Source organism: Salvelinus namaycush, chromosome 34 (assembly GCF_016432855.1).
Source record: "Salvelinus namaycush isolate Seneca chromosome 34, SaNama_1.0, whole genome shotgun sequence".
NCBI classification, from domain to species: domain Eukaryota; kingdom Metazoa; phylum Chordata; class Actinopteri; order Salmoniformes; family Salmonidae; genus Salvelinus; species Salvelinus namaycush.
In genome coordinates, this window is record NC_052340.1 from 3000893 (window position 1) to 3014843 (window position 13951).

Sequence of the window (13951 nt, forward strand, 5' to 3'; positions counted from 1 at the left end):
TGGGTCGAGTATTGTAAAACAGTCAAAGAGCTCTACCCAATGACATGCACAGGATGTTGATTTAAAGCCCTATTAGCCCTGGTAAAAAGTTATGCACTATAAAGGGGATAGGGTGCCCTAACGGACGCAGCCTAAAGCTACTCTAACTTATCAGTGTGATTTTTGCAGTTGTGATGTTTTTTTCCAAATCACAAAGGTTGCATATGCCCAACTAATGCACGTTACTAAAGCATATCTATCCACTGAGATGGAGATGCAGAGTAGGTGAACAGATCTCCACATATGTGGTTCCCACCATGAAGCATGGAGGAGGAGGTGTGATGTTGTGGGGGTGCTTTGCTGGTGACACTGTTTGTGATTTATTTAGAATTCAAGGCACACTTAACCAGAATGGCTACCACAGAATTCTGCAGCGATACGCCATCCCATCTGGTTTGCGCTTAGTGGGACTATCATTTGTTTTTCAACAGGACAATGACCCAAAACACACCTCCAGGCTGTGTAAGGGCTATTTGACCAAGGAGGAGAGTGATGGAGTGCTGCATCAGATGACCTGGCCTCCACAATCACCCGACCTCAACCCAATTGAGATGTTTTGGGATGAGTTGGACCGCAGAGTGAAGGAAAAGCAGCCAACAAGTGCTCAACATATGTAACTCACCACCTGGATTTGGTCTTATGTAGCAAAATGTAAAATTGTGTTTTTTACATTGGATAAATGTAGAGACTCAGAGCTACAACATGGTATATCATACACTGCATTTTTGAGGAACAATGGGAAAGTAATTCTGCTTTGAAAGTTGATACATTTGTTAACTCACTTTTGAGGAAATGGTCTTTGAATGTTTTGGTATCTAGAGCTTTTTGTCTACACCCATTCAGCATCGTTCACACCCTCTTAAGCTTTAGCCCCACCCATCTCGTTTAGCTCTCGGAGCGTTCAGAGCGCACACCTAATGCTCTGGCCGAAGATTTGTTTACCTCTGGATAACACGGAAACAGCCTAACCAGCTCTGCTGGCAACAATTTCATTACGCTTTTTTGCCAAAGTTTTCTGACACCGGCCATATTCAACGGGTGTAATAATGTCATACACGTAACGTTAGCTAGGGAGCCAGCCAGCTAACGCTAGCTAGCTAAAAGTACACTTTAGCTTAAGACATGTAGCTAGCTAGCTAGGTAAACAACATGTAAGATCACACACGTAACGTTAGCTAACGAGCCAGCCAGCTAACGTTAGCTAGTTAAACAACAATGAACATAGTGCCAAATCATGTTGTTACTACCCTGCACGAATCTGCTGGGAGCTAACCAACCAGGTTCAATGTTAGCTAGCTAACATTAGGCTCTAACTAGCAAAGCAAACGGCTCTGGGATACGAATAATAACGTCATACACGTAACGTTAGCTAGAGAGCCAGCCAGCTAACGTTAGCTAGCTAGCTAACAGTACACTTTTAGCTTGAAAGGAAACCACTTTTGTGTAATATCTGAAAATGTAGCTAGCTATCTTACCTGTATACATCATCATGCATGATGGACGCGTTTCCCTGTCACGGATGCCATGCCACAGTTGCCCTTAGTTTGAAGATGTAATCCGGAGACCGGTGTTTTCTCCATCTCTTTAGCTATCATACTCTAATTCCACTGATTTCAAAACTCGATCCTCCAGAAAGTGGAGAGCAACATTAAAAAAACTAAAAAACAGCGTTCGACATGATTACCAACACAGACTGACCAGCTCAAATAGACAGAAGCCTTCTATATGGCAGACCAATCCGAACTCCTCTCTCGGCATGTCCAGCCCACTCATTATCTCAGCCAATCATGACTTGTGTGAAGGTTGCTCGCTTTTTCTGTGTCTTAACCAATAAGGCTCGTCATTTAACAATTTTATTTATTTTTACAGACATATAAGTTTGTTATTAAGGCACATGAAAGTTCACGTCCAGAAGTCCTTTCTGCCAAAAAACGCATTTTGATCAAAATAAAAAACTTTCAAATGGCTCTCCTGTGAAGTCGTGACTCACGTTATACGCCTAGTGTCTTAAAACAGGTCACGTGGGAAATCCTTCTAGATCGTTGAAAAAGCATTCCACATGAAGCTGGTTGAGAGAATGCCAAGAGTGTGCAAAGCTGTCATCAAGGCAAAGGGTGGCTACATTGAAGAATATAAAATATATTTTGATTTGTTCAACACTTTTTTTTGGTTACTACATGATTTCATTTGTGTTATTTTATAGTTTTGATGTCATCACTATTCTACAATGTAGAAAATAGTAAAAAAAAATAAAGAAAAACCCTTGAATGAGTAGGTATGTCCAAACTTTTGACTGGTACTATATATTTAACGAGTATTGGTTATGTTTTAGTAAAAAATGACAGCATACAGTGTTCAGCTGCACACTCTGATGACGTCAGAATGTGTCCACGCTCCAGGCGGACAAAGGAATCACTCTCCGTGTATCTCTGATTGATGAAAGATGTCCAATATAGTGATGAGTGATTTTAATAAACTAGATTATGATTATAATTGTTAAGCTAATGCGCTATGGTGTAAATCCTTACTTAGCTTAAGTCAAGCATTCACCCAGTCATGCATTGATGTCAATGGGAAAATAAGTGGAAATTCGACTAGTGGAAGTTTTGCCCCTATGATGGTACAGTGTGGAGGGAGATTTTATATTGTATGTCTGTTGTAATGGTGGTATGGACCATAAAGTTAGTTTTGAATGGCCCATTGTTCTTGTTCCCTCTGCAGGACATGGAGTCGAAGAATCCATTCAGTATGTTGGACAGCATGATGTTCGGCGTGAGGAACAGGATGGAGGACATGCACAGAAACTTTGTGAGTCACGTTGTGTCTCTTCTCAGACCCCACACAGCCCATACAAATAGAATTACTAGAAGCGTAATGGTATGAATGAATTAATTCTATTTTTATGACAGACTTTGTTCATCAGTGTTTTAGCATGTGGGTTCTACATGGCTTTATACTCACGTCAATCTGTGTGTGGGTTGTTTTCCAGGAGAACCTGTCCACAGACTCGAACGGCAACACCAACGCCCACTCATTCAGCTCTTCCTCAGTGATGACCTATTCCAAGGTTGGAGACGAACCCCCCAAAGTGTTCCAGGCCTCCTCCCAGACACGGCGCGCCCCCGGCGGGGTATGTACACTCAAGTATGGCCAGAGATACTGCTGAGGGGCTGGGGGAGGGCTCTCCAAGCTGATACTGCACTGAACACTAAGGAGGAAGTTGTTTACGAGAACAGCAAGCGCTCAGAGTAATATAGAGAGTATAAGAAGAGTTTAATTCCAAAATGCTATATATCCATTTATTAGCTTTTATTGTTTAAAGAAATTATGAAAGAGATTGGTGTATTTTTTTCTCTATCTAATCATGGCATGGGGATGTTCAATGACAGACATGCACAGTATTTGTTTAAACTATCACTTGATGGTTTCATTTTAGAGACGAATCAATTTTTTTAGCAAAATGCTTTATATTTCTCTCAGAGAAATAAGTAGTACTGCTAGGTTTTACACAAGCAAATGTAACAAATATTTTTTTGTTTATAAAAAACTGGACAAGTTATACATTTGTTGACAGTAATATAAGTATGTATCTGTATGTAAAACATTTGACATTTTAGTCATTTAGCAGATGCCCTTTCGTCGGGGCATGGAGTCAACATGGGCCAGCATCTTGTAGACTCCAATGGTTCCCACAGTTGTCAAGTTGTGGATGTCCTTTGGGTGGTGGACCATTCTTGATACACAAAGGGAAACTGTTGAGTGTGAAAAGCAGCAGCATTGCAGTTCTTGGAACATTAAAACTGATGCGCCTGGCACCTACTAACATACCCCGTTCAAAGGCACTTAAATCTTTTGTCTTTCACATTCACCCTCTGAATGGCACACATACCACAATCCGTGTCTCAATTTTCTCAAGGCTTAAACATCATTATTAAACCTGCCTTCTCCCCTTCATCTACACTGATTGAAGTGGATTTAACAAGTGACATCAATAATGGATCATAACTTTCACCTGGATTCACCTGCTCAGTCTATGTCATGGAAAGAACAGGTGTTCATAATCAGTGTATAGGGTTTTGGGAGATTTTTTTTCATACACCTACAATCTATGAAATTGTAGACCTCCACAAGTCTGGTTCATCCATGGGAGCAATTTCCAAACGCCTGAAGGTACCACCTTCATCTGTACAAACAATAGTATGCAAGTATAAACACCATGGGACCACGTAGCCGTCATACCGCTCAGGAAGGAGACGCGTTCTGTCTCCTAGAGATGAACGTACTTTGATGCGAGAAGTGCAAATCAATCCCAGAACAACAGCAAAGGACTTTGTGAAGATGCTGGAGGAAACGGGTACAAAATTATCTATATCCACAGTAAAACATCGACATAACCTGAAAGGCCGCTCAACAAGGAAGAAGCCACTGCTCCAAAACCGACATAAAAAAGCCAGATTACGGTTTGCAACTGCACATGGGGACAAAGATCGTACTTTTTGGAGAAATGTCCTCTGGTCTGATAAAACTAAAATAGAACTGTTTGGCCATAATGACCATCGTTATGTTTGGAGGAAAAAGGGGGAGGCTTGAAAGCCGAAGAACACCATCCCAACCGTTAAGCACAGGGGTGGCAGCATCATGTTGTGGAGGTGCTTTGCTGCAGGAGGGACTGGTGCACTTCACAAAATAGATGGCATCATGAGGCAGGACAATTATGTGGATATATTGAAGCAACATCTCAAGACATCAGTCAGGAAGTTAAAGCTTGGTCGCAAATAGGTCTTCCAAATGGACAATGACCTCAAGCATACTTCCAAAGTTGTGGCAAAATGGCTTAAGGACAGCAAAGTCAAGGTATTGGAGTGGCCATCACAAAGCCCTGACCTCAATCTCATAGAAAATTTGTGGGCAGAGTTGAAAAAGCGTGTGTGAGCAAGGAGGCCTACAAACCTGACTCAGCTACACAAGCTGTCAGGAGGAATGGGCTAAAATTCACCCAACTTATTGTGGGAAGCTTGTGGAAGGCTACCAGAAACATTTGACACAAGTTAAACAATTCAAAGGCAATGCTACCAAATACTAATTGAGTGTATGTAAACTTCTGACCCACTGGGAATGTGATGAAAGAAATAAAAGCTGAAATAAATCATTCTCTCTACTATTATTCTGATATTTCACATTCTTAAAATAAAGTGGTGATCCTAACTGACCTAAAACAGGGAATTTTTACTAGGATTAAATGTCAGGAATTGTGAAACTGAGTTTAAATGTATTTGGCTGAGGTGTATGTAAACTTCCGACTTCCACTGAATGTCTGACACAGCAAGAGTTTCCTGATGCTGGCTTTCTCAGTCATTATTGTCCATCGCCTCTTTGGTAACTCATTCTGATTGGCTGTCCCCGTGTCTAGATTAAGGAGACTCGGCAGTCCCTGAAGGACTCAGAGAGTGGTCTGGAGAAGATGTCCATTGGACACCACATCCAGGACCGAGGACACGTGCTGGAGAAAAAACACAACAAGAAGACAGGGGAACGGGAGCTCAACCAGGACTTCCAGAATCTGGATGAATGTAAGTCAGTTGTAGTGTAAGGGGGTCAGCATCCCAAAAAACCCCAAAGGGTAATACTTTACTTTAACCCTGCAGGTAATATGCATTATGATGTGGTTCTAATGCACTGTAAGACATGAGGTAAGAATGTGTCACCCCCTTATGTCTTATCATCTCATAATGATCGTTACTTGAGTCTGTTGAAAATGTCCTACATAAAGAGACATAACATATTATAAGCCTTATAATAAAACATCACAAAGGTGCATACATGCTTATAACAATAACACATAATACTTGCGGTCTTTAATTAAAGTGTTACCAATTTATGAAGTGTTTTTTATGATGCTTTGAGGATTATTTTAAGGCATATAGGTTATCAGTGTTCGATGAATAGTCATAAACAAAGACATAGGAGAATCCTCTGATAGTAAATTCTATCCCAGCTCTGTTTGGGGTTTATATAGTCTGAGACATTCAGTTATGTTCCTATCTCAGAGAAAATAAGGTATTCAAATTCCAAGGAACTGCCCCTTGCCAGGTTAATCACAGCATCCCACAGAGTGATACCTAAACTGTTCCTGACCCCTAACCTCTGCCCTTTCCCCTCATAGCCGAGGCACAGTCCTTTGACGAAGAGTGGCAGCAAGAGGTGTCTAAATTCCGACCATTTGCCCCCAAGTCCAGTCTGGAGGCCCCCAAGCCTAAGGTGGTGCACCGGGCAGCCCTCACTGCCGCCACCGGCACCGACCAGGGACGTAGGTCAGTCATCATGTGTCATAGGTCATATAATGACACGTAGGACAAATCCGCTCGAGGAGGAGTGGCCGTAAACCAAAACAAACCATTTCTGGATGCTACATCAGTGAACATTTTGGTTATGATTGAAGTGTCAAGTATTATACTACAGTTGATCAATGGTTTATTGAAATGTGGGTTGATGGATGAATGATTTATGTCTGCTTTCTCATTTCCCCCCTCAGGGACAAAGCAAACCCAAAACCCGAAGGAAGAAAGATACACATCGAAGATCTCAAAGTCAAAGGATCAGGCATGGTGAAGCAGTAGAAATGTCTAGCAAATAAAGCTACATCAGGCAACAACTCTTTGATGCTTTTACCTGTCTCCAAGACAAGTTTGGTTTCCAGGTATTTTGTCTCACAGGAAATCAGACAATGACCCAGTTGTTATGCTTTTTACCCTTTCATTTTCACACTAACAAGTAAAGTAAAGAACACTTGTCAAGTCAGGCACTTATTCTGTCAGAGTAGATCCACACAAGCTTCTTCCAGAAAGCTCAGGACTCCTGTGGAAGTAGCATTAAGACAGGCACACATAAGCTACTAGCGATTATATGTGATATATGATTTCAGAATCATGACATGAGAGCAGACATGTGTCACATGTTATATCATTGGGCATCAGATCAACAGCAATGTTATCTCAGAAATACTATCCTTCTGCTTTTGGAAATGTCATGTTCACATTGTATAGATTGCATCAAAAGGAAACAAACGTATATATTTATGCAGTTAGACATTTGAAGTCCATAAGTGCACTTAGACGTCAAACTTGTGTGCTTTTTATGTGTAGTGGCCATTGTTTTATTAATGTATTTTACCTGCTGTAATCTTTGTAAAAAATGATAATACCCTTTTTATATTGTTATTTGACATGGGGTTCTCTTGTTTTTCACCATGCTATTAATTTATACCATAAAACACAGAATTTATGGTTGGGATGAAAGTGTCCGGTTCATTCTAAAATATTCTTATCATGGTATTCTTATAGCTTGAACTCATAAGATCCTCAATTTGAAAAATAAATATTTCATCTCAAAAGCAAATGGTAGTGTAGTCTATTCTTAAAACTGAGTGTGTTTTTTGAAGGTTCCGAAACATCCTTGTATTTGATTAGTCATCAAGCAGTGTGTTTATCACTGTATAGGAGCACTGCTGACTGTGCCTGTGTGGCAGATACATCTAACAGGGTATTTTTGGAACAGACCTGTCAGTGACTCAGATGTCTGAGGTCACACACAGATGTTATGAACCCAGCGCACTCTCGCATCACGTGCCCCATCATGTGCTCCTGATTTAGTTTAACTTGTCTCCTCGCATTTATATCAAGTGTGAAAATATATTACGGAATCACCTATGATGTTAACGCAACAAATTTCCATATATGCAGGCTTCTCAATTAGAAATTAAAAGGCAGGGAGGGAGGAGAAGAGCAGTTAGGTCCGAGGGGTGGCCTCTTGCCTCAAGGTTTCACAGGACAAAGTGGCATAACTCCTCTGTGTTTATGTAACAAAGTATATGTCCCATCTATCTTAACAGGGCTGCAGAAATTAGCCAGGTCAGTAATATCATCTGGGTGTTAGGATTCAGAAGGAATGTGTCTCCTCAATTTGCACTGATCTAACTGTGACAATACATAATAGGTAAAAGAGATTCAAATGCTGGTTCATGGATGCCTACCAAGAATTTGCTTTCCCCTGACCAGTTCCATCACCTCTGGGCAGATGAAGGAAAGGAGACAAGAGGCCGTTTGACTATTTACCTCTAGTCTAGCAAGGCCGTTTCATATCTCGTCAACACGTGGGTGTCCGAAGCTACCTTACCTCAAACATCTTCATTTGTTCTGTGACAGACATATACTGACCAAAAATATAAAATGCAACAATTTCAAAGATTTTACTGAGTTACAGTGCGTTCGGAAAGTGTTCAGACCCCTTAACTTTTTCCATTGTTGCGTTACAGCCTTGTTCTAAAATTGATTAAGTCATTTTTTCCCCCTCATCTACACACAATTCCCAATAATGACAAAGCAAAAACAGGTTTGACATTTTTGCAAATGAAATAACTTCAACACCACATTTACCTAAGTATTTAGACCCTTCACTCTGTACTTTGTTGAAGCACCTTTGGCAGGCAGCGATTACAGCCTCAAGTCTCAGAGTTCAATCTTTGTCTCTTCAGACCAGAGAATCTTGTTTCTCATGGTCTGAAAGTACTTTAGGTGCCTTCTGGTAAACTCCAAGCAGGCTGTCATGTGCCTTTTACTGAGGAGTGGCTGCCTTCTGGCCACTACCATAAATGCCTGATTGGTGGAGTGCTGCAGAGATGGTTGTCCTTTTGGAAGGTTCTCTGGAGCTGTCAGAATGACCATCAGGTTTTTGGTCAGCTCCCTGACCAAGGCCCTTCTCTCCTGATTCCTCAGTTTGGCCAGGCAGCCAGCTCTAGAAAGAGTCTTAGTGGTTCAAAATGTCTTCCATTTTAAGAATGATGGAGGCCACTGTGTTCTTGGGGACATTCAATGCTGCAGAAATGTTTTGGTACCCTTCCCAGATCTGTGCCTCAACACGATCCTGTCTTGGAGCTCTTATGGACAATTCCTTCAACCTCATGACTTGTTTTTTTCTCTGACATGCACTGTCAACTGTGGGACCTTATATAGACAGGTGTGTGCCTTTCCAAATCATGTCCAATCGAGCGAATTTACCACAGGCGGACTCCAATCAAGTTGTTGAAACATCAAGGATGATCAATGGAAACAGGATGCACCTGAGCTCAATTTCGAGTCTCATAGCAAAGGGTCTGAATACTTATGTAAATAAGGTGTTTTTAATTTTTAATAAATGTCTAAAAAACTGTTTTAGCGTTGCCATTATGGGATCTGTAGATTGGATTAAATGCATTTCCACTCATGTTAGAATAAGGCTGTAACGTAACAAAACGTGGAAAAAGTCAAGGGGTCTGACTGTATGTAAAAGTAAGAGACAAATTAAGTGAGTGTAAAGCACAGGTGTCAAACTCATTCCACGGGGGGCCGAGTGTCTGCGGGTTTTCGCTCCTCCCTTGTACTTGATTGATGAATTAACATCACTAATTAGTTAGGAACTCCCCACACCTGGTTGTCTAGGGCTTTATTGAAAGGAAAAACCAAAAACCTGCAGACACTAGGCCCTCCGTGGAATGAGTTTGACACCCCTGGTGTAAAGGGTTTATTATAATTAAGACAAAGCTACTCTGCCACAAAGGTTTTGCAATTTGGTTGAATAGTAGCTGCTCTTGGACAGCATTGGTACCCATGACTTGGTCACCCCTCCCTCTGGTGGTCATATTTGGTAATGTCCTCTACTTGTAACAAAACACTTATTTACACGTTAGGGCACGCAAACTTGATTAAAGCTGAACTCCGTAGTAGCGGTAGTCAAAATTATCCAACTCGTTAGTTTTCTCTCTTGAATTCTGAACGGTGCTGTGCCAGAATGACCACTAGAGCCCGGCGCGCTATATGGTTGGGAAAATGTTCTTCAAGCCAGAGATGGAATGTTTCGCTGTACTCCTAATTATCCCGAAAATATGAATGGCGAATCAAGAATATTGAAATATCGCTAATTGTGTATTAAACTGCCCTTTGTCATCGTGCTAGGTTAGCTAAAGGTATGTCAACTCATTGGTTTCAACAACACTTCGGTTGTGTTGTTGAATTCCTCCCAACACTATCAGTCGTATTTTAATGGAATCCAATGGGCTGCTATAGCATTAGCTAGCCAGCATGCTGACAACAGCGGCCCGCGTTCTGGCATAGCACCATTCCGACTCAAGAGAGAAATGAACGAGTCTGATCATTTGGTCTACAGTAGCGGGAAAGGGTGCCAAAGACGTGCCACCTCGTTATTGTTTTTGTGTGCGAGCTCAGAAACGTGGAGCAGCATAGGGGGGGAAATGCAGTACCGTACATATTGATGTTGTGCTCTTCTGTCGCGCATTATGTCCGAGGGGAAGAAAGTGTTTGTCAATAACTTCGTTGTAATATCGCAAACGGACGTGGTTGTTTCATCCTTGCGGATTACAGCTTTAAGTGTTATTTCAATTGATTTATTTTCTTTTTTTGAAAAGAAGCGCGAGGAACAAAATAAGAAAGAGCACCGGATTGTAAAAATACTATAGCAACCTTAGTTCAACGCCTAGTGACCTCGTCAAGACCCCATTGGTGTCAAAAGTGGGATAGTGTTGTTGAAAACATGACTGGCCGGATCTGAGGCACATTTCGTTTTCCATAATCCAAGAAAGTTGTGAATCTCATTACTTGATGCTCGGGGACATTTTGTTTGCTACTTTTCTGATTTTGGGGGGAAGAAAATTGAAGAGGGGCATCCCTTAAATAATTAATCAACTGTGTATGTCCTTATCAATCATTACAAAAAATACAAAACTTTAGAAAAATAACCACCATGTGATAGTATAATGGAATGCCCATTTCTACAGGATTCCTTGCGGCTGGCCCTTTCCTGCGATTTTCTTGGAGCATTCCAATAGAGCGTTGTGAATGTCTTTGGCGCAGGAGATCTGTGACTTGATCATGCTGAGGTACTGTGAGTAGGACAGGGACTCTGTCTGTACGGTGTCAGGCTTGGTGGCTGTTGGGACCAAGTTAGGAGAGTGCTTGGCACTGTCAATGCTCTGGGATAAGCACTCGTAGGCAAGCCGCTATGGGGGAAAGAAAATAAGATTAATAGTGAGCAGATAACCAGGCTGCCAGCTTTATCAATGTATAAACTATACTGTATGTTATGGTGAATGATGCTCAGTACTCTAAAAGCCTAATAGAAAGACGTGTAATAATAAGAGGTGGCGAACAATTTCATTTTGTGTGTGCCTTACTAAGCAGAGTTCCAGCTGATCGCACAGGGCATAAAACTCTTCCAGACTCTTGTCAAACCGCTGTACACTGGCATCACTGCTCTTTCTGAAACACAAAAGGCATTAGGAAAGTTGTGCATTCCAGAAAAAACACTTATAGGCTGTGTGAGTTAGGCCATTGAGAGTTAGGGAAAAAGGGTACTTACATGCCATTGTCAATTGATGTATTATGCCCCAAATTTAAAGAGGCAATCTTCATGACATTCTAGACAGAAAATAATGCTTAGTTATCCTATATTTGATGCAGCTACATTTTGCAATACCTGTACATAGCTATAAGCATAATTTTGTTACTATGCAAACATATTCCATTAAAAAGCATTATCCCCCTACTCCCTGTCTCTAACCGCTATTTGCAGTTCAACTTAAAAGGTAGTCATAAAAAATATTGCCTAGTCCGATCATTACTACTGTTCCAGATGGCTGATGGGCATTATTATTTTGGTAGTGTAAAGCGTAGTACAGACAATTTGACCAACCTTTACTTGTCGATACTTCCTAAATTCCCGACAGGGAAGACAACGCATTGCTAGTTGCAGATGGTTCATTTGAAAAATGCTCCGTTATTAAATTAAATATTTTTTTTGCTCCATGAAGTAATCAAGAATGTGTACTCCACCATCTTGTACATTTAAAATCTTCTCTCATTGAGACATGAGAGTCTCCATCCCAAAGTTCTGCATGTCATGAGTGACTCTGAAATATTGAATGCAGTGGTTGAATTGTGCCAGGTCCTAGACCCTGCACTTATGATCCAAATTAGAGCCAGGTGGCGCTCTTGCACCTTTGGTAATGTTCATTTTGAATATAATAAATTTGTTGTCCACATTTAATATTTCCTCAGCCAACAACACAAGTAATCAACAACAGACATTTAATATTTCCTGCACCCCAGACGCACAGAGGTCTAAGGCACTGCATCTCAGTGCAAGAGGCGTTGCTGGGTTGAATCCAGGCTGTATCACATCCGGCCGTGATTGGGAGTCCCATAGGGCGGCGCACAATTGGCCCAGCGTCGTCCAGGGTAGGCCGTCATTGTAAATAAGAATTTGTTCTTAACTGACTAGCCTAGTTAAATAAAAAATAAAAAAAACAAAGAGTAATCAACACCAGATAATCCAATAGGATTGCTTTTCAGTTGTACAACTGACTAGGTATCCCCCTTTCCCTAGTAGAAGGGTTTACCTAATCAATTGGTCAGCTTGTCCCAGTCTATGGGAGAAAATAATATTCCACTGGGCGCTTTCACATTTCGAGTGGCACAGGGAGGAAAAACATGCATGCCCAGTTGTTGGAAAAACACTTGAAAGCAGTTTAATTGCCACTTAACAGCGCAGGATCACATCTTTCTATTCTACTCACATGTATTCCTCAATTGCCAGTTGGACCATTTTAAAACCAGGGTTTTTAGCAGCAACATGGATTAGGCGCATAGCGATTCCCAATGACGTTGAATGCATTGTCGGAGATCTGAGCGGACTCGAACATGGGTTAGCTGCTAGCCCTTCTCATGACACCAATGGATGTATTGGAACGCTGTATCACAACCCATAGTGCGGCGCACAATAGGCCAACGTCGTTAGGGTTTGGCCGGGGTAGGCCATCATTGTAAATATGAATTTGTTCTTAATTGACTAGCCTAGTTAAATAAAATATGAAGGATTGATTGAACTCTAAAGCTGGGCAAGACTTGAGTTATCTTGAGCTAGTCAGCTGGTTACATCCTTGGCTGAGTACGCCCCAGAACGAAGGACCCCCCACCTCCCAAATTAACCACTGGTTTAATGACACTCACCTGTCTCAATCAATGAGAAGATTTGAAAGACAGATGGCAGCGTACACATTGATTGATTACTCGAAGGATCGCCAAGTAAAGGTTTTTCGAAAATGCACTTTACCCCCTCTGTGTGGCAGTGAAGAGACCAGACTGACTAACGTTAGCCATTGTTACCAGCTCATGTAAACAAAACGTGGAGTACCTGGAGGCTCTCTTTTAATTGTGGAATAAGCATTTTGAATCGATGAACTGGGTCGAAATCTTGCTGTTGACTCAACTGCTGTTGTTGAAGTGTAGCAGCTTGCTGCATTCCAACTTGTGGAATCGGTCCACCGGGTTGTTGCTGCGCTGCCATTTTGGTGAACTTGTTCGGTGAAAATTTTACGGTGGACTACATCCTTTCATTGTGTGTTGCCGCCACCGACTGGGTGGGGTGAAAACTGAAACTTTAACCCCAAAGAGAAGTACTAATGGAGTCGTTTTGTATACTTTTTTAGGCACTCTTTCGTTGGACAAAGCCTATGAGGAAAATTAATGGCGTTTTTGTAGGATTTTGGGATAAACGCCTTAAATAATGTATGTGGTAAACACAGTCTTCGATCTTAAACGTTTTGTTCTATGAGATAATCAGCTAACCTTACTTTGTGAATTTATGTAACAATAAAAACACATACTTCATAAAGGTCATGTTAACTGACTGCTATTATCTCATAAAACAAAGCGTATAAAATCTATGCCTGTGTTAACCTCAGACCTTATTTTTCAGTGTTAATTCCAAAACCATATTCTTTCCCCATAGGGATGGCCGAATGAACCAGAGTTAATTTATTTCTGGTAAGGACTAACTATATTTGCTACAAGAGAAAAACATACCA

At 41.2% G+C, this 13951-nt stretch overlaps 2 protein-coding genes across 2 annotated transcripts; one reads left to right on the plus strand and one right to left on the minus strand.

The window, feature by feature from the left end:
* Positions 1-2765: 2765 nt before the first annotated feature.
* LOC120028626 (myeloid leukemia factor 1-like) lies at positions 2766-7434 on the plus strand. Its single transcript, XM_038973839.1, has 5 exons — positions 2766-2847; positions 3029-3169; positions 5450-5609; positions 6203-6350; positions 6572-7434. Exons 1-5 carry the CDS (start codon positions 2788-2790, stop codon positions 6654-6656), a joined length of 594 nt encoding a protein of 197 aa, XP_038829767.1. The 5' UTR covers positions 2766-2787; the 3' UTR covers positions 6657-7434.
* Positions 5895-13625, minus strand: LOC120028627 (mediator of RNA polymerase II transcription subunit 29-like). The gene is made up of 5 exons (XM_038973840.1): positions 13279-13625; positions 11446-11504; positions 11261-11345; positions 10830-11086; positions 5895-6894 (listed from the first exon to the last, which is right to left on the minus strand). Exons 1-4 carry the CDS (start codon positions 13429-13431, stop codon positions 10859-10861), a joined length of 525 nt encoding a protein of 174 aa, XP_038829768.1. The 5' UTR covers positions 13432-13625; the 3' UTR covers positions 5895-6894; positions 10830-10858.
* Positions 13626-13951: the final 326 nt, after the last annotated feature.